General features: G+C 43.7%; 1 protein-coding gene across 1 annotated transcript in view; it reads left to right on the top strand.

Annotated features, from left to right (window-relative positions):
* The window catches only part of ITPR1 (inositol 1,4,5-trisphosphate receptor, type 1), a 166336-nt gene that overhangs the window by 91096 nt on the left and 48011 nt on the right, over window positions 1-27229 (top strand). Inside the window, exons 38-40 of the mRNA XM_009330621.1 lie at window positions 9734-9866; window positions 11477-11667; window positions 26748-26928. Coding sequence (XP_009328896.1) covers window positions 9734-9866; window positions 11477-11667; window positions 26748-26928 — 505 coding nt within the window. The remainder of the gene's footprint in view (window positions 1-9733; window positions 9867-11476; window positions 11668-26747; window positions 26929-27229) is intronic.

The following is a 27229-nucleotide window of genomic DNA, read 5'->3' as shown; positions in this document are numbered from 1 at the left end:
GTAGGCAGATCTCGGTGACCTTTCAGTGCAGGCGCTGACAGCCCTTACGCCAAATTTCCCACCTCATCGTCTGGCAGTGCACAAAGTCTACAAATTTACTGAGATAAGGGGCAGGGAAGTTTAGCCATGTCCCCAATCTGGGTGGGCGCCGCAGCGGCGAGGCGAGGGGGTGTAAGCGTGTGGTTGCTGCTCCATCACGGGCCGGCGGGGGCTGCCTCTGCCCCCCATAAACCCCGCGTGCCTTCTGCGTGGGCTGGGAGAGCTGCACGGCTCAGAGGAGCCCGTGCCCGGACAAGGTGCTGCTTCACATCTCGTGCTACCTCTTAATTTATGCAGGTGTGAGATCCTCCATCACTAAAAATAGAGTGCCTGGCAACTTGGATGCAGGTCTGTTACAATGGTAAACTGTAATGTGGGAAGTTTGTCAAAGCAGTTCAGTGCTCTTGGTTCCCAGTTATTCCCTGCTGCCCTGAAACTTATCCATAGCAAGTCAAATGCGTGTTTGACAAACACCTACATATCATCTGCAGAGGCTAGAAATTTCCTATCCAATTTTTCTCCCAGTTCTACAAGGTAACAGTGTTGGCCTTGTAAAGGAGACTTTGCAAGCAGGTAACCTACGTGGCGTTTTCTGGTATTATCGAAGGGTCATGAAGGACAGCAACATAATTTGTGCTCTGTTCTGTTGTCATGAATCAGACGAGCTGGTGCTTTTGCTGTGTGTCTATCAAGGAAGAGCTATACTGGATGTATTTCACAGAGAAAAGAGGAGAAATTCAGAAAAGGGAAGAAAAAGCGGAAGGGGACTTCCAGGACTGTATCTAAACAGCCAGTCCCACTGGAACTCCAGCTGATACAGGAGATGGTCATGCAAGAGCTGAGGCAGAGGAAGCAGAGGGCAATGGTTTCAGAACAACGTATATCTGAGATCTTCGCTGTAGTTCTTTGCATCTGGATATACACCCTAGCTATCAAAAGTTCAATGTGATCTTTGGCTGACGGACTCTGTAGTTGTGTTTTTCCCCTTTTGATTTCCTCCTCTGTGCCAAATCTCTCTCCCCGCCACCCCGATAATTAGATGTCGTATGCACGGAGTTGGGCTGGTTCCTAATTCACGGATTTCAGGACCAGAAGGGACTGCTCGGTAATTTAACCCAACTTCCTGCACAGCGCAGGGCACCTCGTTTCTCGTCATTGCTTCGCTCCTGAGCCAAATCAATTTAGTTTGGCTAAGCTGCTTCAAAATGCTCAGGCTGATCTTGAAGACCTCCCAGGACAGGTTATCAGTTTATTATTGCCTTGTCCCAGCTAGTCACCTTTGTATCCGATTTAGATACTGATTGGAAAACGATCTAAAGGAGATGCGTGGTAGTTTGGAAAACGGCATCAGCCTGTGGAAGTTAAGCACTCTGAGGTTTGTCACCTCTCAGTCCTTTGAACTCGGAGGTGGCCTGAAGTGGAGGAAGTTTGCGCTTGTAAGTGTGCTGCTTTGTCCATTATTTTGTCAAAATGCCAAAGTTTGGTGAGGCTGAAGAGAAAAGGATCAGGTTTTTGAAAGTGTTTATGTGTGTGCGCTCACACAAACATGCGGGTTTTTCTGATAAGATTATTTCCCACCCATTTGTAACATTACAATATGAGATATTTTCCATCCTGTTTTGCTGAAGCCGCTATCTGGAGCGGACCCAGTCTATGTGAACTGGAATCTCCACCTGCCTTCTAAATGCATTTCAGGCCTTTTCAGCGCTCAGTGTTCTGGATGTTTACTACATAGTTGAGTTAAAAAAAAAAAAAAAAATTGAGAAAAGCAATCCTGAGGCTTTAAACCTGAATGAAAATCTTTCTGCATTTCCTCAAACAATTTCCACTTTTTTATCCACAGTGCTAATTGTTTGAATTTTCTGTGAAAGACAGGATTAGACAACTTTCATCTTGATTGTTACTTTGAAAGCAAATGAAAATAAAACTTTCATACCTTCCTCAAAACCATAAAGGAAAAGGAGTGAAACCTTTTCCATATCTCATAAGCATGAACTCATTACATCTCAACTTGAGTTGTCGCTTGCTTTGGTGGTTTTTGAGGTGGATACATCCACTGTTGAGTCAGATAAAAACCATTCTGGGAAACACACGTAGTCTGTGTTGGGGAAATGGATGCTAGAAGCATTACAGTCACCAACAGGTCAAAGAAATTGTAATTCTCCCATTACGGCTAATGATGAGTGGTTTATTTGCCAGCCTTGCGGGAATGGAAACTTCAAAGGAAGAGGGGGTTTTGCACAGCAAGTTGAATGGAACTTTTGCTACTGCTAACAAAAAGTAAAGATGATGTACTCTTCTCTCGCCCTGCCACCCACTGCATTCTAGTGTAAAAGCTGGCCAGTGTGTCCGTGGCACTCACCTGGCTGCTGTTAGTGAAGTGTTTCGGTATTCCACAAACTCGCCCCTGCCCCCCAAACCATCACTTTTCTTCTAGGTGGGGAGCTGAGGGTTACGGAGGCACAAGAAATATAGCAAAATTACTACTTCAGTCTACTCTCCCACCCTAGTCAATCCTTCTTGTCAAGCGTAAGCTGATACTTTGCTGTTGCAGCACACAGGATACTGCAAAGTGTAGCACAGTAACTATAGCTCAATAATTCTTTGCTATTTTAACCCATTTTGACTGAAAGAATAACAATTTCAGTATTTGGAGTTTATATTCTTACTGAAAGATTGCTGAAGGCCATGCTTATTTGGAATGATCCATCCCAGCATTGCCAAGGGCAGTAGCTTTTGCTTGCAGATGAGTTTGTGGGGCTGGTTCTAACATGCTGATCTATTTATACATGCTGTCTGTGCTGCAGTGGGAAGGCGCAGGAATTTGCTAGCTAGAATATGTACTTTTTCCTTCTCCAATTTAAGTTGGAAAGATCAAACTAATTTCATGCTGATTCGTCGTCTGTGCTGGTTTTCAGCCCCAAAGTGTACACATATGTTTGATTAATTCGGGGTCATGGTATAAGCCCAGGAATAAAGGAGCTTTCATTGGGAATCATAAGTCCAGTACGTTATCTTGTGGCAGTGGTGTCCACTTGACCTGCCAGCTTCAGTCTCCCCTTCCCTGGAAGGAAGGTAACTTATTTCCCTTACAGGGGAATATGCACAATTTCCTTGCTGCCGTTGACTACTTAAGAATGGAGGAATTTTATGCTTTGCTCTGAAGCAAGTTGTGCAGACGGTGTCTGCAATCAGAACAGTGTGCCTGGACTCCCTAATGACTTGATACGGAGTTCCCAGCGTCCAGCCTACAAGCAGCAAGGGTGTGCACAGCGGGCTGCGCAGGAACTGTGTGTTCCTCTGCATAAATGAGGTTCTTCCTGTTAACTTTTGGTCCTCTGGCTTAAATACTCCCTGCTTCAATTTGGCCAAGAGAGAAATGGTTTGCATGCTTGTAAAGTTTCCAAGGCTGGTGACAATGCAAGGAAACAGTGTACCAAAGGCCGTGTGAATTAGTCAGGAGAAAAGTCCATTAGGAGAATGGTTCTTCCTGGCCAAGGAGCCCCTGCCCATGGAGCACCGCAGGGGAAGTGCTCGCTCCCCTGGCTCCTTCCTGGGAAGCAGAGTCTCTCCATATTTAGACTTCTGGATCCCGTGGCCTTCCCTTCTCTTCGCTATGCATTTCCTAGGCTGCAGCGGCTATCAGGTTAAAATACCACGGTCGCTCTCCCAGTCTATGCTTGATTTGTCTGTCTAGTTCATGTGCCCTCTAGGCAGACATGGACACTGAGTGGCTGACTTAATTTGGTATTACTGTATCGTCCTTGTCTTATTTCTTAGTGTCTGTTCCTGAGAAGTTAAATCAATTTACCCACGATTTAGTAGGCAGTTTCATTTGAATGTTTAGGTCTCTGTTGTATGTCTAAGCTCTACTAGATAAAAGTTGCTCGTCTTCATCTGTTTCAATGTGATGATCAGCATTTTAAATTTGAAAAGCTGTCACCGTTAAGCCTCTTATTTCGTTGCTCCTGTTTGGTGCTGTATCATGTATCTTTTATCTCGGGGAAAGTATGTTTATAGATGAGAATCCGCTGAAAGCATTTTTTTTAAACTAACGTTGTAAGTCTGCTGCCTTTCTGTGACATGCGGCCCTGGCTTCCTCCTCCTCCTCCCCGCTGGGGACGGGTGTACTGCCTTGGCCCTCTGCGAGTCGCAGGTCCCGGGTGCGCGGTCCGAGCAGGCTGCCCAAAAGTGCATTTCTGCATCGCAGGCCTGTGTGCACCTGCAACTAAAGCTTTTTTGCTTGTGCCTCTGTGTTCATGCAAAGTAGTTTGGGATGTTCAAAGGATACCTGTTAAATTTTCAAGATGTAGCCCTTTTAGGAGCTGGGTGGGTGGGAGGGTGTAAAGAGTAATTATGGCTATAATTCATTTGTGATGATTCAGCTAAGTCAAGTGCTTTGCTAGCTCCCTTCCCCTAAGTGTTGACCACTAGATTTCTGTTGGGATGAAAGATTCTTGAAGAATGACTAATTTTTCTGCATTTTACTTTCAACTAGCTGCCGCAACCTCCAGAAACGGAAAGCTCTGTAGAGGTGTGTCACCCACCTATATTTGTACAACAGGCAAATATTGGTGTTTTGAAGTAGTCCTGGTGGAGTGTCTTGTTGGTTAAAAAAAAAAAAAACAAACTGTGAACTGTGTGTTCCTGCGTGGTGTTAGACAGTGAAAAATAAGTAGATTTGTTGTAGTGGTTTAATCCAATACAGCATCAGTGCGATAGTCTGAAAATATAAAAAAATCATGTAAACCAGTCCCAAATCTCTGTTCCCTTCAGCCATTTCCCTTATGCTTTTAAGGGAGGCACTGTTTGAAAAGTCTCCTCTCAAATCCCCCTGCATTAGGAGCCAGAGAAACAAAGTCTTATTTTGCTAATACAGAATTTGGTTTTCCCTTTGTCTCACATATTTAAAAACTTTGATTAGGAAATGGAGCTGTCAGAAGTTAGTGGAAACTTCATAATCCCAGAGCGGCTGGGTGTCCCATTTAAAATGCCACAGTGAAACAGCTAATGGTCACTTCACGTGTCCAAGGTTACTAGCTCCATAGTGAATTGGATATGTAGGCACATTTCCTTTATGAGATACCCCAGCATTAGTTTGCATAAGATGGATTATTTGCCGAAAGGAAGACATAAGAATTTATGCAATCTCAAATTTTTTTAAATTAATGGGACATCCAGAGATGGCATTGGTAGATTGTACAACTGGGTGCTATACCAGTGCAAATCTAAGTGAAACAACATGGAAGTCTAAATCTAGGACAGTGTCAATTCTCTGAGCTATGTAGGTATGAAGATTATAAATATGTTTTGAAATCATGAAGAAAAAAATGTAGTTTGTGATGGTTTAGACCTTTGTATTTGTAATGTTTGTGGAATAGTGTTTAAATGTAAACTGAAAGTCTGAGTGGTCATAGAATGACTTTGAGATGTTTGGGAGGTGGCTCCTGGTTTAAGATGGGTCCCTGTATAGAGCGATTGTTCCTACACATTTTTAGAATGCTTTAAAGCAGCAAAAACTCAACACGCTTCAGGTTTACAAAGTGGAAGTTCCATTCCTGAAAATTAATATCTGAAATGAGAGATTTGTTTTGGAAACACGCACAGGTATAGGGACTTCATTTAGTGAAACCCCACTGAAGTCCATGGCATTGGAACAGAAATCCCACAGTTTTTTTCAGAGGCCCTCCGCAGTCTCAAAAGAGCTTCGTTGACCACGGTCAGATATGTTGAAGTACCTACACTTCCTCCAGAAGTGTGCGTATGGTGGGATGGGGTGTGTGTGTGTGTGTGTGTCTGTGTATATGTATGCATGGGCATGCATGGTTTGAGTTCTTAAAAACTTCGGTGTGTTACCGGTAACTGTAAAATTAGACAGACTTTGTGTTTTCTTTAAATCCACAAGAATGTGTTGGCATATGTGCATGCCATGGTGGTCTGCTGGAGGGTGGCAGAGCGGACTGGTTAAGTACTGCCAGAGCTAATTGAGGGCAGATGTTCAGATGTTTAGATAGCTTGTCAGTCGATCTTCCTCATCTCCCCCCTTGCTTTCAGCTGTCACTTCCCTTAATATTTTCCATGAGTGCAAAGATATTAGTGTCTCTTTAGTGTTGTTCTGCTTTAAAATGAAATTTCTGCATGTACAGCAGGAGCTTGATCAAAGTCTACCACAGAGGCAACTGGAGGATCATAGAAGGGTATGTACAGCACTCAAGCACGTCCAGAACTAATCCTCTACCTTTTCCTTTTAAACAGTGACGCGTGAGTCATGTAAGAAACTTCTGTGGTTAACTGTTCACTGTCAGTCTCTTGGAAAATCTGAAACGATCAGCGACGCTTACAAAACGGGGTGCTGGAACACCTTCTCTTGTATTAAATGGAAGGAGCCAAGTGCTTGGCTGCTCTGAATTAAACCTCAGATCCTGGTCTAGTCTGTTAATGCTTTCAAAGCACTCCCCTTTGGTGATGATCACACGATTATGAAGTGAGATTAATCAGCGCTTGTGGAGTTTGCCTGCTTTGGCCACACCTCCCCCTTCGTAAACAGCCAAGCTGCAAAATCAATGTCGTTAATACATTTCTCGATTTCTTGTGCTCTTGTAGCTGGGGACAGAACAGCAGTAACTTATAACTGCTTCACTCTAAAATATTATTAAAGATTCTCTGTTTTAAAGATTATAACTGGGTTTTGATACCACTTAAACTGAGTTGTATATTGCATCTGCTTTATTGATACATGTACAATCATGTTTGTATACTACTTACTGTTAGTTTACCTTGATGATGAATGCAGATGAAACTGAATGCTGTTGGTTTTTTTTTCTAAGTAGCATATTTGATTTTTCTTATTGCCGCCAAACATCTGATATTTGTTTGCACACTGTACGCATCAAAGTGGTGTACAACAGTAACATGATGGTTAAAGAACTGTTCTGGAGCCAAGCATTGCAGCTGAATTAATTATAACATTTCTTAAATACCACTTATTTTTTTCTCCCCTCTACTTTGATCACATACACATATACTTGTTAGCTAACACAGTGGGTTTGAATAATTTTGTAGGAAACAAAGTTTTTCTTCCCAGTTAGAATTCAAAATGCTAGTGAATGCAGATTACCAAACCTCCGAAGTCGTGGATCAGCACGCTTTCAGACTAGAAACGACAAATGCTCGATATGTGTTCCCACTTGTGTTTTCTGGTTATTTGTCCTGTTTTGGACACACTGCTCCTATAGACAGCGGAGGTGCTGCAGGTCTGTCCTCAGAGCCGGAGCTCCCGGTGGGGTCTCTCCACTCACCCCAACTCTTTTGACCATGGAATAGAAGTTGCCTTCTGCTCCACAGTAGACCAGAAGGAAAGTCTAGAGACAACTCCAGGAGCTTTAGTTACCCTTCTGAATTCAGGAGGAGGTGGAGTTTACTGAACAGCAATTCTTGTGGTTTGATGTGTGTTATCTTTGTAGTAAGTAGTAAAAATTACTGGTTTTAAATGCCAGTTGATATGATGACAGCCACTTAGTTTAACAGAAGAGGAAATAGGTAATGCGGGAACTCTATTGTAACTTGATTTTTGGCATAGGGCTTATGTGGGTATGAAGTTGCCTTTCTAATCAGTACACATGTAGAGGGAAGATGCAGTTAAGGGTTTTTTTGTCTGGCTTGGCCTTGTTCTGTCATGTACCCTTCCTTACCTGCCAGACTGAGAGCAGAAAGATGGTTAAAGCACTACATCATGTACTAAACACTCTCATGTCGCTGTCAGTCAAAGTAGCTCCTCTGGGATAAGATTTTGCTTGAGCTTTTGAATTTAGTCTCTTGCCTCTCCTACATGTTCGCTATTTGGCCCAAGCGGTGATAGGAAGCGTATGCCCCTTGGAAAAGTGCTCATCTTCTACTGTTGCTTCCAAAGTAACTTGCCTTTTTCTCTTTTTGTGGGGGGACTTTTGAAACAGCTGGTTGGAAAGCTCTCTTCGTGTTTACTTTACATCTTGCCTCCCTGCTGCTTCCCCTGTCCCCATCCGATTCCATAAAACGCAGCCCCTGCGCTGCAGCTTTCACACTAATAATCTAGAGGAGCAATTTTTAATCTGCTGAATTGTGGTGACAAGAAGCAGACGGTGGGAGCCCTGACATGAGCACCAGGCTTGCGGGGAGGGCAGTGATCCCTGACCAGCTGCAGGCAGGTGTTGAGCTCCTCTGTTTGGAAGTGATGTCTGAAAATTAGTAGAGGGCTGTTAATTTCCAGGCAGGTTTTTGTCTTTCCAGTGCATTGGGGAATAAGGACTTCTCTAAGCTGCCTTTTTGGGGGTGCCAGCTTTGTATCAAAAGCATTGTGGCTGCGGCAGTGCTGGAGTTTTGTATGAGCCAATTAATGCACATTTATGTTGTTCCATTTACTTATTTGTGTTTTCAAGGCCTCTTGTGAAAGTTGAAAAAGTAAGGCTTCACTTGCGTGACAGCTAATATTAAACCTTGTAGTTAATGACATTTTGAATCTATAGTCAGACAACTAATTTAATTTGAAATACAACTGAAAATCAGTGTGAAGCACTTGTTTTGTGAATGGAGATCAAGATACTTCAGTTCATCCTGACAGATTTTTAACATGAAATTATTCTTGGCTAGATCAATTTTTTTTTTCTTTTAAATCCCCTTTCTCCCCTCTCAGGGTGGCACTGCTGTAACGACAGCACGCTGCCATTAGCAGAGCGGTAGCTCCCAGTTAAAATAATCACCAGTTTTCCTTTTTGCACAAAGACCTTATAAAAATCTGTTAATCCAACTGCAGTGTTGGTGTGCCTGCCCGTTGCTGGCAGTACCGCCAGATTTTGTACGGCTCTCCGAATTACTGGGAAATCCTGTAAAGACTTAAGTGAGAGCAGTGCGGGGTCCGCAGGTTAACATTCAACTTGGGAGGTGTTTTGATCTCCTCTGGCCTCTGCTGACGGCAGCGGCGCGTGCTCTGTGCGGCCATGCCGGCTGCTCCCAGGGGCGCGGGGCCGGGATGTCGGGGTTATCTGAGGACCGGTGCCCCGCAGTGTCCACGGGCTCATGTGCTCGGATGCTGACTGCCGGCGTGACCGAGCGGCTCGGGCAGCTGCCAGCAGGGACGCGGGGAACAAAGAGCTGGGATGCTGCGGCGGGGATCGCTCGGGTTTCCGCTTGGCGGCTGACGGCGTTAGATCGCATCAGTTGCTGGTGGAGGGGAGAAGAGAGCGCGTCCCTGTAACGTTGGTGAAATGTCAAAATAGGATAGGTTTGAGAAGATGGGATTGCTCACAAAACCATTTCTGATGTTACTCTTTCTCTAATCCTCCTCTTCATTTTGTGTTGGTGCTGTACAGATGCCACTTTTTTACTTTTAAGAGTGGGACAATAGATCTTAATAATTAAAAAAAAAACCTCTGAGAATAAGATCTGTATAGAAAGCTTCACACAAAAACTGAACTGTAGCTGTTTCTGGTGCTGGGAACCTGTTAATCTTATTTGAGCCCCATGAGATCCCCCGGCGTCCCAGCCTGCCCGAGCACACTGGGAGTTGCTCAGTGGATTTTTCCAAATCTCCAGGGTTTTGGTTCCCCCTCCCTCACTGCAAGTAGGCTAATGATAACAGCAGTCTCCTTGCTACTGAATATTACTAGTTTGTTTATTCATTAAGCTCACATCATGATTTCATTATCCTCTTTGAATCAAGGGTGAGGCACTCAGGCAAGTTTTGGTCAACCGTTATTATGGCAACGTGAGACCGGCGGGACGGCGCGAGAGCCTCACCACCTTCGGCAATGGCCCCTTGTCTGCCGGAGGCGCCAGCAAAACCGGGGCAGGAGGTAGGACATGCTCCTGCTCATCAGTGGCTCGTGTGATCTGCCCTGCCAGATGCTGTGTGTCTGTGTCTGCCTGACAAACTGGTATCTTACAGGTGCAGTAGGGTTTTTTCCCCCCCTCTTTTGGACTTCTACTGTTCTGTTCTATGAAATTCCAAAAAAGAAGAAACTATCCATATGGATGGGGAAGAAGTCCTGCTTGCATGTTGCTCCTGGCTTTGGAAACTCCAACATGTTCTTCAGGGAGACCTTATTGCAGCCTGTCAGTACTTCAAGGGGGCTTATGAGAAAGATGGCGGCAAACTTTTTAGCAGGGCCTGTTGCAACAGGACAAGGGGGAATGGCTTTAAACTAAAGGGGGGTAGATTCAGACTAGATATAAGGAAGAAATGTTTTACGCTGAAGGTAGTGAAATACTGGCCCAGGTTGCCCAGAGAGGTGGTGGGTGCCCCATCCCTGGACACATTCCAGGTCAGGCTGGATGGGGCTCTGAGCAACCTGTCTGGGTTGGCTTGAATTTTGTGACAGTTGAAACTGTCTTGGGTTGGCTTGACTTGAATTTTGTGACTTTGCTTTGAATGAATGTACTTAGAAAACCTGGTCAATTTAATATTTGCAATAATATTTGGGAAATGTGCTCATAGAGATGTCAGATTATTAACCATATCTGAAACAAAAACATTTCATTGTATTACAGAGAGTTTGTGGGGTAGGATGAGCAAAAATTCAGTTTGAAGTCAGTTATAAAGTGCAGTTTACTTCATTTGAGACCATTGCTAAGAAAGTCAGTAATGTCAAGCACATTTTGTAAAAACACAGTTCAGTGGGTTTTGCCTCTTCACAATAAAGACTGTGGGTAATCCTGTTGAAAGAAGGCCTAATCACAAACAAACAAAAACCCCTAATTCCCCCCTCTTTTTTGAAGTTGATATATATTGCATTTGTCCTTGTGTTGTGCTGCCTGCTGCTATACTCTTTCACTTTCTGGAGCATTTTGCTTCAGTTCTCATTCTTCCTGCCTCTTCCACAAACTCTTGCCTGCTTAGCTTGTTTGGTCTGTTTATCCATCAAGTTCACGGTTCTGTAATTGTACAGAAGCATAGTGTTGGCTTTACCATCCTCTGGAATTTGGATTGCCTTTTCTCCATCCCCTCACTGGTGCTGCAGAGCCTCTACCTCTCTTTGCATCCCTGAATCCACACTGTTTACAGAATCCTCTTCCAATACGCCAGCCTTCTGTCCATCGTCTGCTGCTAATGAAGGCAGCAGTGGCAATAACCCTTTCCCATTGCCAGCCCAGGCTGTCCTTCCTCAGGACACCTCCTCCCACAGACTCGCACATGTTAAAGCAGTGGTAAGTGCCCATCTTACAACATGCCTGATCTGTGCTCTAAGTTACAAACTCTTCCTTGCAGAAATGCTAGGAGCTGAGTTCATCACTGTTAATAAATGTGACTCTTCCTTGCAGAAATGCTAGGAGCTGAGTTCATCGCTGTTAATAAATGTGTGCACATCATTTGGGATAGCTTAATAATTTAAACAGAAGAGAGGTGCCGTCACTGTAGGGTGGCGGGGTTTGAATCTCATCCTCTTTCTCATTATCACCTTTACAGGAGGAAGCTCCGGATCGAGCTCGATGAGCCGAGGTGAGATGAGTTTGGCAGATGTCCAGTGTCATCTGGATAAAGAAGGTGCATCCAACCTGGTCATAGATCTCATCATGAATGCCACCAGTGACAGAGTCTTCCATGAGAGCATCCTGCTAGCCATTGCCCTTCTGGAAGGTGGGAACACTACAATACAGGTAGGGAAATGGAAAACTTCAAGCTTATAGCTAAAACATGTTGGGAAGGGAAATGTTTTTATGAAATCCAGGAAACTTGAGGAGGTTAAGGAGATCAGAGGGGAAATGACTAAATGATCTTTGACCTGTAATTAAGGGAAATATTAGTGTCTACCATGCAAAAGTTAACTTACTAAATGTTTGCATGGGCATTGGGTAATTGGGGTATTTTCCAGGGCAACATAGAGGAATGTGTAACAAAACAGTTGTGCAGCATAAGTTGATGTGACTACTTTTATGAGTAAGTTTAAGCAACTGCAACATGCTCAGAGACTTTTACAACTAGCTCTTAGATTTCAGACTGGAATTGAAAATAACAGTGTATGGTAAACTCCAGACCACTACCGTTCTCCTGCAATCTCGCAGTCCTTCGTTTCCGTGTTTTAAACAAGGATTTGGTTTCCCTAAATGAGAATTGCACCTGGTATGGATTTTAATGAACATACACCAACTAGCTTGAACGGTATTCTTCCAAACAGAAAGTAAAACCTTATTACGGCAAAACATGCCTACAAAGATTATTGAACATGTAATATCTTATTCTTTTGACTTTGCATGTGTTCTGTTTGCAAACAGTCTGTTTCAGTCTTGGACAATGGGCTTTATGCGTAGCAATTCCAGAGAGCGTTATCCCTCTCCTGCCCCACTGCTATGCGTTTCACATGTCTGAACAAAACAATTGGTGATTTGTTTAAGAAGGTCAATTTTGCAGATTTCCTTTCACTCGGAGAAGTGATACATCCAAATGTTTGATATACATACAGATTTAGGCTTATAATTTGATGCCGTTCTTGCTGCATCCTAATTAAGAACGTTTATTTAGGTACTTAAGGATAAAACACGCTATCATTTTCAGAAGAGTTTGGGCAAAGAGAACTAAAAAAATGTTATATGTGGCCCACTGTTCTCAGTATGGTATAACCACTCCCCAGTCCTTTATTTTTCTGCCCTGAAAACCAAACTAGCCAAAAGATGCAGTCTGTCTCTGGTATCGCTGCAGCAGCTAAGAGCCACCGCAGTGACAACGTTATCCTTACTAGACCTCCATGGCAACTTCTGGGAGAGATGTTTGACCAGGCTGAGGGCAGTGCTCTGTGTTGTGCTTAATCTAATCTAACTGGGCCGTTGCCAAAATGGCCAGTCCTCTTCTGGTTAGCTCTGCTTGTCCCCTCTTTGTACGGCCCGTGCAGTTGTGGGGTGAGTTGAACTAAGTGGCTGATCTAGTGGAAAACCAGCCTGCCAGTGAAAATGGATTTGATCCCATAGAAATGTCTGGGTCAAACCTGACCAGAGGTGTGCTAAAGAGCAGCTGTATCCTTTGGGCAGCAGTATGTGGTGAGATTTGATTAAGTGGAATGTGGGGCTGACTAGTTATAATTGATCACTATGGTTAAAACGTGCACCAGAACTCTACAGCAGCACCTCTTGTTTTCATGCAAATCTCTGTTGAGAGGAGCGGGAACCTTTTGGGGCTCCTTCACTGGCTCTGTAATCAGAGATTTTTCCCTGCGCGTATGCTCTAGATTGAACCTTCTTTGCAAAAGACAAAGTGGGAATCAAGTGTTTAAAATCCCATGTCACCTTAAAGTGCAATGACAGGATTAACATTCCTTGGGGAGAGTCTTTTAAATTTCCTGCTCTTCTCCAGTGCAAAGGAAGCTGAGCTTTCATCTTGTTAGCTCTCAGGGAGCCTCAGGTAACCTCACACTGTCATGCTGGAAGGAAAAAGAAATTCTGCACCAGCCTGACGTGGAGAGATCCTTTGCTTGTGCTGGAACCCAGAACTAATGGACTGAGTAGAGTCACTTCCCGCTCTCGGTGCGAATCAGTGTTGGAAGCAGGTTCCTTAGCTCATCTGGTCAAAACAAACAAATCTCCAAAGACACCTTTTTCACCAAAAAGGGAGATTCTTTAGTTTACATTTGCTGTCTATAGCTGGGAGTCTGTAAAATAACTATGTGGTTAGGAATGAGCTGTTGGCATAGGGTGCTTATAGCAAATGGCATAACACTTTCACATCCGCGCCTTACGGTCCTGCCAGTTTCTGTTGCGCTCTTGCTTTTATAGATATTACTTCCGCAAACCAGAGTAACTATTTTCCGTCCTTTCCCACTCAGGAATAAGTGCTTAGCATTGTCTTTACCTTTAGAAGATGTTCTGGGCAGCCAGCAGTTATTTGGTGTACATGCGTGTACGTGCTCTAATGCAGCAGCGAAGGGCTGGGAGGGGGCTCTGGTGTAGGGCTGCTTTTAAGCACAGAATGTTTTAGGAACCAAATGACTTGTGATGCCTACAACTAACGCTGCAAGCTCTGACGTCTTGGACACACCCAGGAGCTCTTACTCATGCATGCAAAGCACAGATGAGACTTTATTGAAAATATCCTGTGGAGCGGTTGTAATGTGCTATAGCAATCCAGCGGCCTGATAGCAAAAGGCAAAAAAGAAGGTTTATCAGTGCACAAAGATGTTCCCTGGCTGTATTGGTTAATCTCCCAGTGCTAGGTAGAGTGTTCCCCGGTGCTTTGCTTTACTTGCACTGGCTCTAGCACAGTCAGGGCCCGTGGAGACTACTACAATGTCAGTCGACAACAGCACATACTCAGCGCTCTGATCTTTCAGTAGTATTTGAGTCATGAAAGTCAAGTAAGTAAAACTTTAATGGAAAAAAAATGCCAACCACAAAGCTTAATTTCTGGGAGAACAGCTGGCTCAATGCTGGTGCACCAAAGGGAAGGTGCAGGTTTTGCTCTTTAGTAAAATCACAATTTCAGGTCTGTATCTCCCAGATTGCTGAATGATGTCCAAGTTAAACTGGTGTCCTGAGATGGTAAATTCACATAACCAAGCTTTTCTCTCTTCACATAGGAAGAATAGTGTATCTGCTCACCCAGAAAATACAGAAGGCTCTGGGTGCAGCCTAGCTGTTCAGGAGCACTGCCTTTACAGGAGAGCTGGCATGGGGTACTCGCTGGTTTGCACAGCTCCAAATCCAACGGGTTTTATAAAGCAGTCTTTCACCACAGCACAGTAAAGATTTATTGGTGCAGCTGTGTGATGGTCTCCTACTTAGTAAGATTTCATTTTTACAAAATACACTGCAAAATTTGTCTGTTTATGGAAACTAGAGGCACTTATGAAAATTAACCCAATACTTTCCGTGGTCCTTTATCCTGATCTTTCTCTAATCTGTGTTCTTTTGTAAGTTTTGCAGATTGGGTAGGTACAGCTTCACAACCTCTGCAACCTGCAGAGTGGATTTTTTGAAGTTCTACAGCAGTTTCCAGTAACTGCCAGTGGAATAGTCATCTTCAGTCTCTGGACTAATAACTGCGTTCATTTTGTATCAGATAAGTTTGTCATTGTGAAAGCTGACCTAGCCAAATCGGCCAGCTTTGTCTTTGAGGTCTAACACAGTTTATCTTCTGGTTATTATTAGCAGCTCTTGATTTATAGTATTCTGAACAAGTTCATTCAGTGCTCAGCCTGAATAATTTTTACTGAACCTAAATTGCTTATATCTACAGTTCTTTGAGAATAGGAAACTGGTGGGATAGGGACAGGTTATGTAAAAAGGCTTTTTGGCAGTAAAGCCAGAAATGTGTCACCCCTGCATGGCATTTTCTTAACTCCAGGTTTTCACACGGGAAATGAATTTGGCCTGAAGTTAAGCAAAAGGTTTGTACTGACACACAGGAACTTGCACATGATGATTGTAATATGGTTAATAATGGGAGTTCCCGGGTAACTCCCATGAGCGTTAGTGGGAGAAGAGATCCCCATGGTGTTGGGAAGGGATAACTGGAATAGGTGTTACCGTTTCATTAGATACATGCTGGGCCAATATTAAGGCTAGGCAAAGTAGGTGGTTGCGAACTCTAGCAGAAAAGCAAATCTAGAAATGTTCCTTATTATAATTGGCAGGAATTATTTTTATGTGTTGTTAAGAAAATTAATGTTGGGGAGAAGCAGGACAAGAAAAAATACTCCCGGTTTACCTTACGAAAGAGGCTAAGCTGGTAGCGTGTGGCACGCTGAATGCCATGCTGCTCTGTGTTTTGCTATAGGGGTGAACGTGGATGTGATAAATTAACTGTTCTGGGAGAAAGACAGAGGTCTTTGCCCACCTAAAGCTCTCTGGGTGGAAAATTTTCTGGGATATTTTTAGTTTTTGGAATTCACTTAGAAATGCTGTCAGGTTCTTTGGTAACACAGATGCTGATGAAAGTGTCGTAGCTGTGTCCAGTGAGCTTGTTGCTCCCACTCAGCAGGAGCTCCTGGTTTTTTTTCAGTGGGAAGCCTGCCCTCATTTGTAAGCAGACAGAAGCGGAGGTGGAACCGCAGGGTCAAAACCGGACAACAAATTAACTTGACAAATGCTGCTGCTCACTGAACTGAAAATTACATAAACCCCTTTATTAATTTATATAACCCTCAGCATCCACCTTGAGAGAGCTGGTGTCAGCAGTTCTGCACGGAGCAGCCCTGGGGGAGATGCCCCGCCAGCCCTACGCTCTCCTCCAAAATGGCGAGGAGTGAGCGTGCCCTGCATCTGGGGCGCTGCCGGCTGGCGCGTGGCACCCGTCAACCCAGGGTGCTGGCTTGGGTGCGCTTTGCCTGCGCTTGCATGGCAGGTGCTGTTCCTCGTAGGCAGGCTGCATGCAGAGCTACGTCTCCTTCGGAAGGGATGAAAGCTTGGTCTGTTCCCTGCGCACGCTGCAACATGGTGAGTTTTCCTTCGTTAAAGCAACCCTGGCAAATGAATGACAGTGGAGGAAATTGCTGAGGACTTCTCCTGTAATGCTTGTGTCTCATCTGCTAAATAAAAATTATATGCGCCAGTACGCTGCCTCACCTCCATAGAGTTTCAGATTTCCTTGGTCAGTGGAAGTTAATGGCAAGTAAAGTCCCTTACATAACTGCCTCTCCATGGAGACTTTGGTCGGCTCGTTTAATTAGAGATCTTCTCAAAAGTTAGATTGCGTGACAAATTACCCACACGCACATGTTGGTATTTTCAGCAAGGGAAGGTAAAATGAGGTTGATGACATTAGTTTAGCTTCAGGCATTTTTTAAGCGCTACCCCAAAGTGACGTGATGCAGGGCTACCACTTCGAAGTGCGGTGGTACCGCTTTTCTCCCTTCATCCACAGTTCTTCCCAAGGTGGGCTGCAAACACAGAGGATGAGGTGATGGGAGTCAGCACCCAAGGAAAAGGTGATTATTTTTCAGGAAAGAAGTGGGATTTGCTCCCAGCTTTAAGGCATCTGAGCAGAGTCGCTGCTCCTGCACAGGGGATGATGATGGGATCTGCTCTACCCTCCTCCTTCCCCCAGCAGCTGAGTGTGGGATGAGAACCGGGGGCCACCAAGACCTGAGATAGCACCGAGGAGCCTGTGGTGGTGGACTGGAGACTTGTGCCTCCATCACGGCATGGCAAGAGCGAATCAGTGTTTTGCTGAGCCAAGGTTTGGAGCTCACCATATATGTGTGAAGCTCCTTTGAGATGTGACTACAAAAAGCCATGTGCCTTCGAATTGTTTTAATTTCCAGAGCTCTTCAGTTCAGCCTGCAAAGAGGAGCCGTGCATTTTGTGTGCCCTCCACTGAGTGCTCGTTAGAATTAGGGGCCGTGGCTGCATGGTACCGTGCTGCCTGTTGCAGAAGTACCATGGCGGGCTCTGAACAAGCGAGATAACAGAAATCACAGCAGTCAGGTCTTCATTCATCTGATTTAGTAGGAAAGACTGGTTTGGGTAAAATGCCGGACTAACACGACTCTCCTGTCTCCAGCTCCGTCTTGCACTATACACAGACTTGGACTTAGTTGACATTTCTCCTCGTGCATTGCCACCAGTAAGAAGACTCCAGCATGGTGAATTGTGGTGTCCTTTGCTGAACTCAGTGCTTCAGACTGTCCAAAGATGATCGATAGTTATTAAATAATTGCAGAATTGATGCACAAAAGGAATTGAATCCAGAGCTATCCAATTCTTGTTTGTGTTTCTGGCACATAGGAAAGCCGCAGAAACCAAGCGGGCTAGGGTGCTACGCGGCAGGCGGGGCGATGGGGCTCGCTCCTGTGGCCACCCCCTGCAGCCCTCGGGTTTGAGGGAGCAGTAACTTTGAGGCAGATCTGTGCCCTTCAGCTTGCTGTAGCGTTGGCTGTGAAATACTTTGATAAAAATGGAAGGACAAGCAACGCTAAAAAGATCAACAGTGAAATAGTTGGAACCAGCCAAGCAACCCGCTTTATTTTTTTTTACTTTCCCTGTTGGCCTAAATGTGTCCTGTCCTATTCGGTTGCCAGAACACTTCTAGTTTCTTTTATTCCGTGACTGCAATTGCCCTTCAAAATCGGGAGAAAATTTTACAAAATGTTACAGAAGTATTGGTGATATAAACCGTAGATTTAGTAACATAATGGTGCTTTAGGATTTGTGGTTTGGACTTTTTAAACCAGATTTGCTACTCTACAAAATTTGCAACAGTCAGATATCCACGGGCACACAAAATCGCAGGTGATGGTAAATGCTTCAGAGGCAAGAATATCTTTGGATCGCTAAACTTTTGTAAATAGCACTTGAGAACTTTAGGTTGTTGATTAGAAAAAGTCTCTTAAAATTTCTACTGTTTGTTTATAACAGGCAGAATTGTTTGATATAGGATGTTATATCTTTTTTACATTGTTTTAATAATACCTGTTTACGAAACTAATGCAAAACCAGGAAGCTATCGGCATGTATTAAGTAATCACCTATGTCTTTCACCGTTTTAATGAGTTTTTCTCAAGTTAAAATACATCATAATTTTATTTTTTTTTACGTTCTGAGTATGTTACTTCAGAACATGACATTAAAAAAAAAAAAGTAAATGTTGATAAGGATCTACATCAACCATTGCATTCAGCTGCGGGCAGCGATCTTGTCCTTTTGTGAAAGAGAGCCCTCTCCAACATGAAGCACTGCTGCAAATCCAGACCCTCCTTCACAGCGCAGTTACCTTCAAAACAAGGCACTGCACCTGCACTAGTAATTAAGTCAGTGCTGAGGAAATCCATGTCCTGACGCTCTGTTAATCCGCAGCACGTGAGGAGACTCGAGATGGCAAGCCCCTGGGAAGCACATGGTCTCTTTCACATGTATTTTAATGTATTTAGCCCAGTGAAGTCTCAATCTCACTTCGCCATTAGACACCACCATGTTAAAAACAAACGAGCCCTACTAATAACGTACTGAGAGAGCAAAAAGCTGCGAGGAGTCATTCCTGCAGAAATGATTTCATTTTTATTGGGGGCAGTACGATGCATAGGTAAGACAGAACAGGGTGGATGAGGTGAGATTGTAACGGTAGCACTTGTAGTCTTTCTACCTGAGCTGCAGCTGATGCTACTTTTTGAAGTATTTTGGGGCCATTAGTATTCCTGCATCATAGCATCTTCCAGTCTCTTTGCCCAAAGGGAGGTTTCACACTTAGATTTCAAGGTGCCCATCTGTGCGATTGAGCAATATAGGTGAAAAAAGGAAGAGAGGTGCTACGTCAAGGTTCAGCTGCGTTGCCTGTCCTCCAGTCTCGGTAGCCTTGTATTGTTCATGGTTGTTGGGTACCGCGGGCCTCTTGCGTGGCCGTCCTCTTATTCAGGTGTGATCCTGGTCCTGTAAGGAGCAGGGATGTAAATGGCTAATTCTTCCTATTCCTCTCTCTGTGGGATCCAGGTCCAACATAAACTTTTAAGACGATCCCTAGCAGGATTAAAGTCCTCCACAAGCAGGCAGAGGCAAGCTATTCAGAAAAACAAGGTCATGCTGCCTTTTTTTTTTTTTTTTTTGGTAAGCACAGGAATCAACAAAGCAATGTTATATAACTTCTATTTATATCCCACTTGCTCACTAGCTGCAGGCATACAAGAGTAGCTGAGAAGGGAATTTAATGAGCTCTCAGGGCTTGCTCACCTTCCAGAGCGGGTAGGAGCCAGCTTGTTTTTGAAGTGCGTCAGCAAATGAAACCGGTGGTGGGTGGGTGGTTTGGGTAGGTGGACTGACTTGTTGCTATGGTTTTCTTTAATTCCTCTGTCTCTCAAAAAGATATTACACTTTTTTTTTTTTTCTTCTGGGGAGTCTGCAGACTTCCTTGTTTCTCACACCTACGCAGAGCTCGCTGGTTCGGTAAGGAAGTAGGATTCATGCTCCTGCCATGCAAGAGCCTTGCACAGATTAACTGAGTGACCCGGCGGGTGCATGCTCCCACATGTATGCAGGAGGAACTCAAATAAGGCTCTGTGCTGAAAGCAGGTCAGGCCCCCAAGTCTCCCACGCTTTGGAGGCCATCTGCTCCGTCTGTGGGGGGATTTAAACCCTGAACCCAACAGTCGTGTTTCTACCTGTTGTTCCCCCAGTGTGCCTTCACCTCCTGGTGATCATCCCGTGTCACTTCATTGTCCCAGGGGTTTTGTACTGGCTCTGGAAGGGCGTGAGGGGACTGCATCTCTGTGAAGTTTGTTCTTACTTTCCTCTTTGTGAAATGACTTTAAATTGCATCAAGATTTTAGGTGTCGCGGTAGGATAACGTGTAGGGTATAAGGGCTCTTCCCGAAATGAGTGGTGTAATTCTGCTGCTGCTTTCTTTTAAAGCTGCTTGGGAAAGACGAGCATTTACACGGGTCTGTCTGTACACTCGTACCCCTCCAAAAACCTCCTCCATAAGGGGGGACAGAATCTCCAGCCTAGGGAGTAGAGCCTTGCAGGATGGCACATGGATGCCCATGGCAGAGAGTGTTTCTCTTATTTGTGGAAATAGAGCTGGGAAGTCCCTCTTCTGCTTTCAGGACAAAGTTTATTTTACAGTTTGCAAAAAAAACAGGCAATTGAGGTGTTCTGGCAGATTTTCCTTACGGGTTTATTTCAAACTGTGAAGTATGTTCAGCATGAACTATTTCAGCTGCCATTTCCTTAAGCTATGCAAGACTAATGATATCTATCGCTCACACCTCAGAGTGATGGATCTTTAGTGAGCCAGGACGTATGAAAGACTTCAAGAAAAGAGAGGGATCGGTGATATTTAAAATAAATAAGTGAGGAGGGAGAGAAAGCAAAGTTAGGTTTCAATTTTCTGCAGTGGAAGCCCTTGCAATATGTTTAGGCAGAATGTAAAGGGTTGGCATTTGTACTTAATTCAGTGCTTGTGTTAGCCGTGCAGTTCCCCTTAAAATGTGGCTGCTTTGAAGTAGCCCAGCTATAAGAAACGGTATGGGGGTGGCAAGCTCTTTCCGCAAACATGAAGTAGCACAGAAGTTTTGCATTAGTTCATGCTGGCAGCCTGTCCAGATAACCCGAGCAAGTTAACATCCCCGTAATAATTTCTCTCTAGCACTGGAATAAAATGTCCTGAATTGAAGCCAGAGAGCTGATCTTTCTCTTGTATCTGGAGGGACTTTCCTCTTTGAAATACCCCTGACTAGTCAAGTTCATGGGGTGTTTTCTGTTCGCTGGCATTAGAGAAACGGGGAGGGAGGTGACAACAGTTTGCTTTAATTTGTGAGGTGTTTGCTGGGGCTTTGCTTTCCCTTATTTATTGGTAATCGAATATTTGTTTTTGTGGGGAATTCTTTGGGATCTGTTCGGATGGTCTGGCAGGGCTTAATGCCTGTGGTCTGTTGAAACAGCTTTGTGAATTGCAGAGGGTGTGGTCCAGAAAATACTCTGTCCTCTGCAGGATGATGGCAATCTGTGGTTGGGTTCTGCAGCCAAATCCGTTCCTAAAATCAGGCCACCCTTCTTTCAGGAAGAAGCACGCATCTGAGCAGATGCATCTTAAACCCAACGCTTGCTGATAGGTTTTAGTTATATTTCTCACAACGTGATCATTCAGACGGCACATAGATACGGTCCAGCCTGTAATTACTGAGTCTGGGGCGGAAAGCCAAGCTATTCGATGCAAAACAATCAAACGGTTGTTCCTTTTCTTGGTTGGCAAAACAGTTGTGACTTCAGGGCAGATCCAGCTAACAGGTAACAGCGTAGGGGAAGGTGTTCCCAGTAAAGGTGACAGCACACACAGGCAAAACTGGATAAGCCTTTCAAAGGCAAGAGCTAGAAATAAGCTGACTTCAGCCGGTTCCTTTGTTTTCCATTTCACAATCCTACACTGGGCACAGACTCAATCATAGTTAAACAAACTTACTGTGGATTAGTCACGTTTATAGTGGATTCGTTAGCTGGGTCTATACTCGGTACACCTTACACAAAGGTATCAGTCTGCTGCGTTTTACAGCTTTGCTCTCCAAAGGGCAGATGTCAGCTCTGCTGGTGGAAAAAACAGTTTGCTACCGATTGCTGGTATGTGAGACACGTGAAGGAGCATTTGTACGTGCTGTGTAGTCTCCTGCCTCTGTAATCCTTCTCCCCTGAACTGCTGGGTAGTTAGCTGAGCTTCTCTTCCACTCATCATTGGAAATTATGTCTATTCTGTGTCAAAGATCTTGGAAGGCAAGGCAGGAAGGGAGAAGAGGTGAAGTGGTAATGCTAGGAAATGTGCCCGTTCTTTGATTATTTTTTTTAAATGTGATTCTACAATCCAGATTGTTAATGATCTGCAATATTTAAGAACGTGCCAAAAAATAACCACCACAGAAAATTATATTAATTCTGAATAAAATGTCAGCAAGCAAAAATAGTATTTTCAGTTTAGCAAAAAAGGTAGGTAAACATTTAACAGTGTATGTAAATAATTTGAAGGGGAGAGGATACCAAGTTCCTGCGAATAACTACAGAAGAGACATAAACTTAAAAACAATTTTAAAATCAGTGACTGGAAGTTAGTGACATAAAAAGGAGCTTAATCACATGTTTCTAACAGTTGTTAACCACTGGAACAGACTACAGACAGACATAGTTCATCATCTCCAATGCCTTCTAAAGAAAGATAGGATCCTTTTCTCGAAAAGATGCATTTCTAAACACAACTTTGGGCTCAGTTAATGAGCGAGAGCGAAGGGCTAATGGTGCTCAGAGGTGGGCCAGGCTGTAGCTGATCAATGTGCTGCAATTTAAACTTGGCCTTCAATGTATTTTCTAGTGAAATCAGTCACTTAGTTTGCAGTTTTTCTTCTGCAACGTTTTGCGTGGACCAGGGAAATAAAGTTGTATATGGTATGGTGATAGTATTTACTTACCATCCTCCTTTGGCTCAGAGGCAGTACACTGGAGGGTGAAGGTGTAAGAGGGATATTCTGCTGTGCATGAGGTTTCTGGTTGGATTTCTTCGGGAGCAGAGTTGGGAGATGGAGAGAAGGAAGGAGAATTTATTGCACAGGTTTACTGATACCCGGTGTTATTAGTTGTTTTACTCTGTGGTATTTTAATAGACCACGTTGGATGTTAGAAGGAGTCGGTGTTGGCTGGCTTTGCAGATGTGCAACGCCTGTGCTGGGTTCTTCTCATTCCATCTCTTTGAAACAAATACAGGCTCATCATAATGCTTGATGTATCACATGCCTGTAAAAGCAGCAGCATACTGCTGCCTACCTAGTGCTTCATACCTGCGTGGAAACGGTGCACCACAAAAATATATTTATTCTCCAGTCACGTGCAAGACTTTGAACTTGCAAACCTTTATGCAAGAAGATTTTCCCCTTGTGTGTCTTCACAAAGCTCTTTCCATTGACCCAAGTTAGTCTTGAATGAGTTGATGTAGGTGGTGGTTGCTCTGTCTTTAAAAATGATTGAGAACTCTTTGCGTGATGTCCTTGTGCATGGTGAGTGTTGCTATCATGTTAGAAGCTTGTGCATGTCATATGCGGATGTTTTTGAGTTGCTTTCACTCTGTGGCTGTGTAATTAATTGCAGTCACATTATCTCCGATATTCTCGCGTAGAGAGAAGTCTTAGTTGATTTAATTGGCTGGTTGCAGTGCTCTGGAGATGTATTGCGTTTCATTGAGGCGTGTGTACTCGTAAAGCTGTTTGCTGAATCCAGCACTCATAAAGCAAACATCGTGATCATCTTTTGTGTCATGTGATGGTTCTTGTTTAATGGCAATGACTCTTAACAGTCGTTAACAAAACACAGTTGAAATAAAATACAGTTTCATACTGCATGATTTTAGCACTCTGTATGAGCAGGCAACTGGTCCACTGCCAGCGTCCCGAGTACGGGATGAAGCTCCTATCTTCACTTGCCTTCCAGGTAGATTTTCCTCTGGTACCTTGTACTGGTATGTTACGGGTCACGGTTCCCTGCCCTGCTGTAGTTTTCCAGGAGATCATGGAAAACTTGGTGGTGGCTAAATTGGCAGGGACTATCCGGGAGATGAGGAGCCAGCCTGGGCTTCTCTGCCCGGGCACGGTGAGGGCAGGGCTCTCTTGCGGACAAGACGCTTGGCTTTTGGGTTTGCATCAGTTTCGTTAGGGGGCCCTCAAAGGAACGGCTGATGTCAAATGCTCCCGTGTCAGTAGTACGTTAAAAGCACTATTCTTCAAAAACGTGTACGAGCAGAGGTTTGCTGTTCTCTTTGCTCCAGGCTGTTCTCCTATAGCACACTTGCTCTTTCAGCAGTCTTGCTTGTGGTTGCACGACATCTATGTGCAACCTGGCATATGGTAGTCTAAAATGGCCACTCCATTTCCATTTTAAAAAAGGAGATTTTTCCAATTTTTGTTTTGAGGCTGTATCTGTAAATAAATTTTAGGCTTTCTGTCATAATTATCACCACCAATTACCTGCTCAAGTGCAACTTGCAAGATCACACCTCTTAAAATATAGTATCTTTTGATAGCTGGCATGTGGTTGATTCATATGTGTGAAGGTGTTAGGTATCCTGACCTAAACTGAAACAATCATTTTGTGACAACCATTGAACGTATGCACAGCACGCACAAGAAAGCTTTACTGGAAATGTTTGTTTCATTTGGTTTTTTTCTCTGAAGTGCAGTGGAAAGTCAGTTAAGAAGCTTGAAAAGACGATGAAAAATCAAGCCTGTAATAATTACTTGCATATAAGGTATTTCTTCAGTGTGGTTCATTAAAAAAAGCTTTTCCTTCACCGCTGCTTCATCACAGGGAAACTCGTCCTGTACATGCTCTTGAGACGTGCAGCCAGGTGACAACTCCTGACAAGCAAATCGTGTTATTTTTCACAAGACAGTTACCTTTTCTAGAACCAATGGTTTATGCTGGTCTATCTGTAAAATACTATTATTATTGGCATGCTTGTTGTGTGATACTGGTAGAGTAAAATTTTAAAGGTGCAACTTAGATGCCACCTCTGTCTGCACTTGTAGCCACCAAGAAAGACACCGTGCTTCAAAGGTGTCTTTGAAGACACCTTTGGCTGTCTAAATAACCCAACCCTGGGTTTGGTTACTGGTCAGCAGCTCAGGGAAACCATGCTAATGCATCTGTCTCTTCATTATAATTGTAATTTGACGGTATTGTGTCCGCTAAGTCTGGTCAGGTCAAAAAAACAGTTCAGGATTAAAAAAAAACTGGATAAGTAAACTGTCATTCAGACAAAGGATGTTTTTATTTGGGTATGTTTTATGAGAAAACATTACAATTCTTGATATCAAGTATTGGATTCGAGAATAATTCTGCAAATACTATTAAATGAATTGGGCACCCAAATCATCCTGTGTTGTCTCACAGGGCCCAACACGGTTTCTGTTACAACGACTTTTGGTAGAAGGCGTCTCTTGCAGTGCTCTGGCGTGTCTATTTTACTAGACTGTTTCAATGGATGTCAGGAGAAGGTACCAGCGTGGCCGGCGCTGCGGATGTGCCATGCCTGTGCTGGGTTCTTCTCCTTTCCCTCCTCTCTGTTAGTCGCTGGAAGTAAGAATGAACTTTAAAGAGTTTACCTGAGATGCTCTGGGCAGGTAGAAGGTGTTGCGATGGTGGGAGGGATAGCTCATGTGAATATTGACCAACTTCTTTAAATAGTAGCGCTGTTCCTCTCTCTGTAATCGGACGCAACTTTATTAGTGTTTCAAAGTCATTCAGCGCTGTTCTAACTGCAGCTGCTTGGGAGTGATCAAAGGCAGGCGTACCAGAGACAGCCTTGTGTGCTCCGCGTCGCAGGAAAGCGGGCAGGATATATTGCTATTCCCATTTTAATTTGTTTTTTCAATAAATCAGGCTTCATTCCTATTCATCATGTAAAGCTGTTGGATCATGAGCCGCTGCAGAATGCTAACTAATTTCATAATACTCTGCATAAGGTGACCCACTTACAAGTTCATCCTTCAGTCGTGTTTAAGCTCTGGTCCTGATTTATGTAACAGCATATTGGTTTCATCGAGAATTGTCTGATCACTCAGTGTGTTGGCTCCTTTTTGACCTGTACATGATTTGTATTCTCCTCAATTTTAGGAAGAACTTTCTGTCTCTGTGCACATATGGACACAAGAACATTAATAAACCTTTTTAAAAGTAGTCAATGCTTTGATTTTTCTCTGTCACTTAAAGACGTATTAGAGTAGGAATTAAAAGGAGTTTGCCCTGTCTGCAACAGACTTAAATGGAAACTTAGCACGAAATATCCCTCATTACGTTGCCCTGTTTGTACATTTTTGGACTGTGATTAACATTGACTATTGCATGTTATGAGTCACAGTCCATTTGATTTGAGGGCGGGAAGGCAGGACAGTTATTTTTCCTCTGTATTTTGCTCATACTCTTTTGTTTCTGAACTGAGAATCAAATTATAGATAATTCCAGTGTCCTTATCTTACCTTAAGTCTTTGTACTTACCTTAATTCCGTTGTTGAGAGAGGAGTGTGCTGCCTAAATGTATTGGGGCTAGTGTGATTTATTGCTTTCACTTTTCTTTAAAAATATATTTGGAAGTTGTTAATAAGGGAGTTAACGTAGCTGAGACACTTGGGCTTCCTTAACAATAAAGTATGAGTTTCCACTGCTCTAGGTTTTGGTTTACTGAAAACTAATTAACCTCCCAGTCCTTCAGGATATCACGCAGTGCAGAAAGGTAAAATAATCTGTATTTAAACCTGTGTACGAAGATATAGATCCTGTTCCATTTTCTCTTGTAGCATTCATTCTTCTGCCGACTGACGGAAGATAAGAAATCTGAAAAGTTCTTTAAGGTTTTTTATGATCGCATGAAAGTGGCACAGCAAGAAATCAAGGCTACTGTCACGGTCAATACTAGTGACTTAGGAAATAAAAAGAAAGATGAAGAATCAGACAGAGATGTACCGAGCAGGAAAAGAGGTAATCCCCAGTTGTTCTGTTTCTGAAGTGACAAGGGAGTAAAATGCTGTGTTTTGAACTCATTTCAATTGATGCAATAATGCTCTGATCTCTGATCCCACAGAGCAAAGTTCAGAGATCAGTGGTGCCCTGGCTCAGGATTTCAAGAGCTTCATCCCCTCTTCATCCATTTGTGAGATTGTGCTATTGAAATGATGAAAAGTATTTCTGAGATGAGACTCTTCTGCCTTGTCTATCGTGACAAGCTGCCTAAATCTGATCCGTAGTAACGACCCTGGACTGTGGGTTGTGGTCAGTGCCT

The sequence above is a fragment of the Pygoscelis adeliae genome, unplaced genomic scaffold (genome assembly GCF_000699105.1).
Source record: "Pygoscelis adeliae isolate BGI_AS28 unplaced genomic scaffold, ASM69910v1 Scaffold278, whole genome shotgun sequence".
Taxonomy (NCBI): domain Eukaryota; kingdom Metazoa; phylum Chordata; class Aves; order Sphenisciformes; family Spheniscidae; genus Pygoscelis; species Pygoscelis adeliae.
Note: the sequence above shows the minus strand (reverse complement) of the source record. Positions and strands in the feature narration are given on the sequence as shown.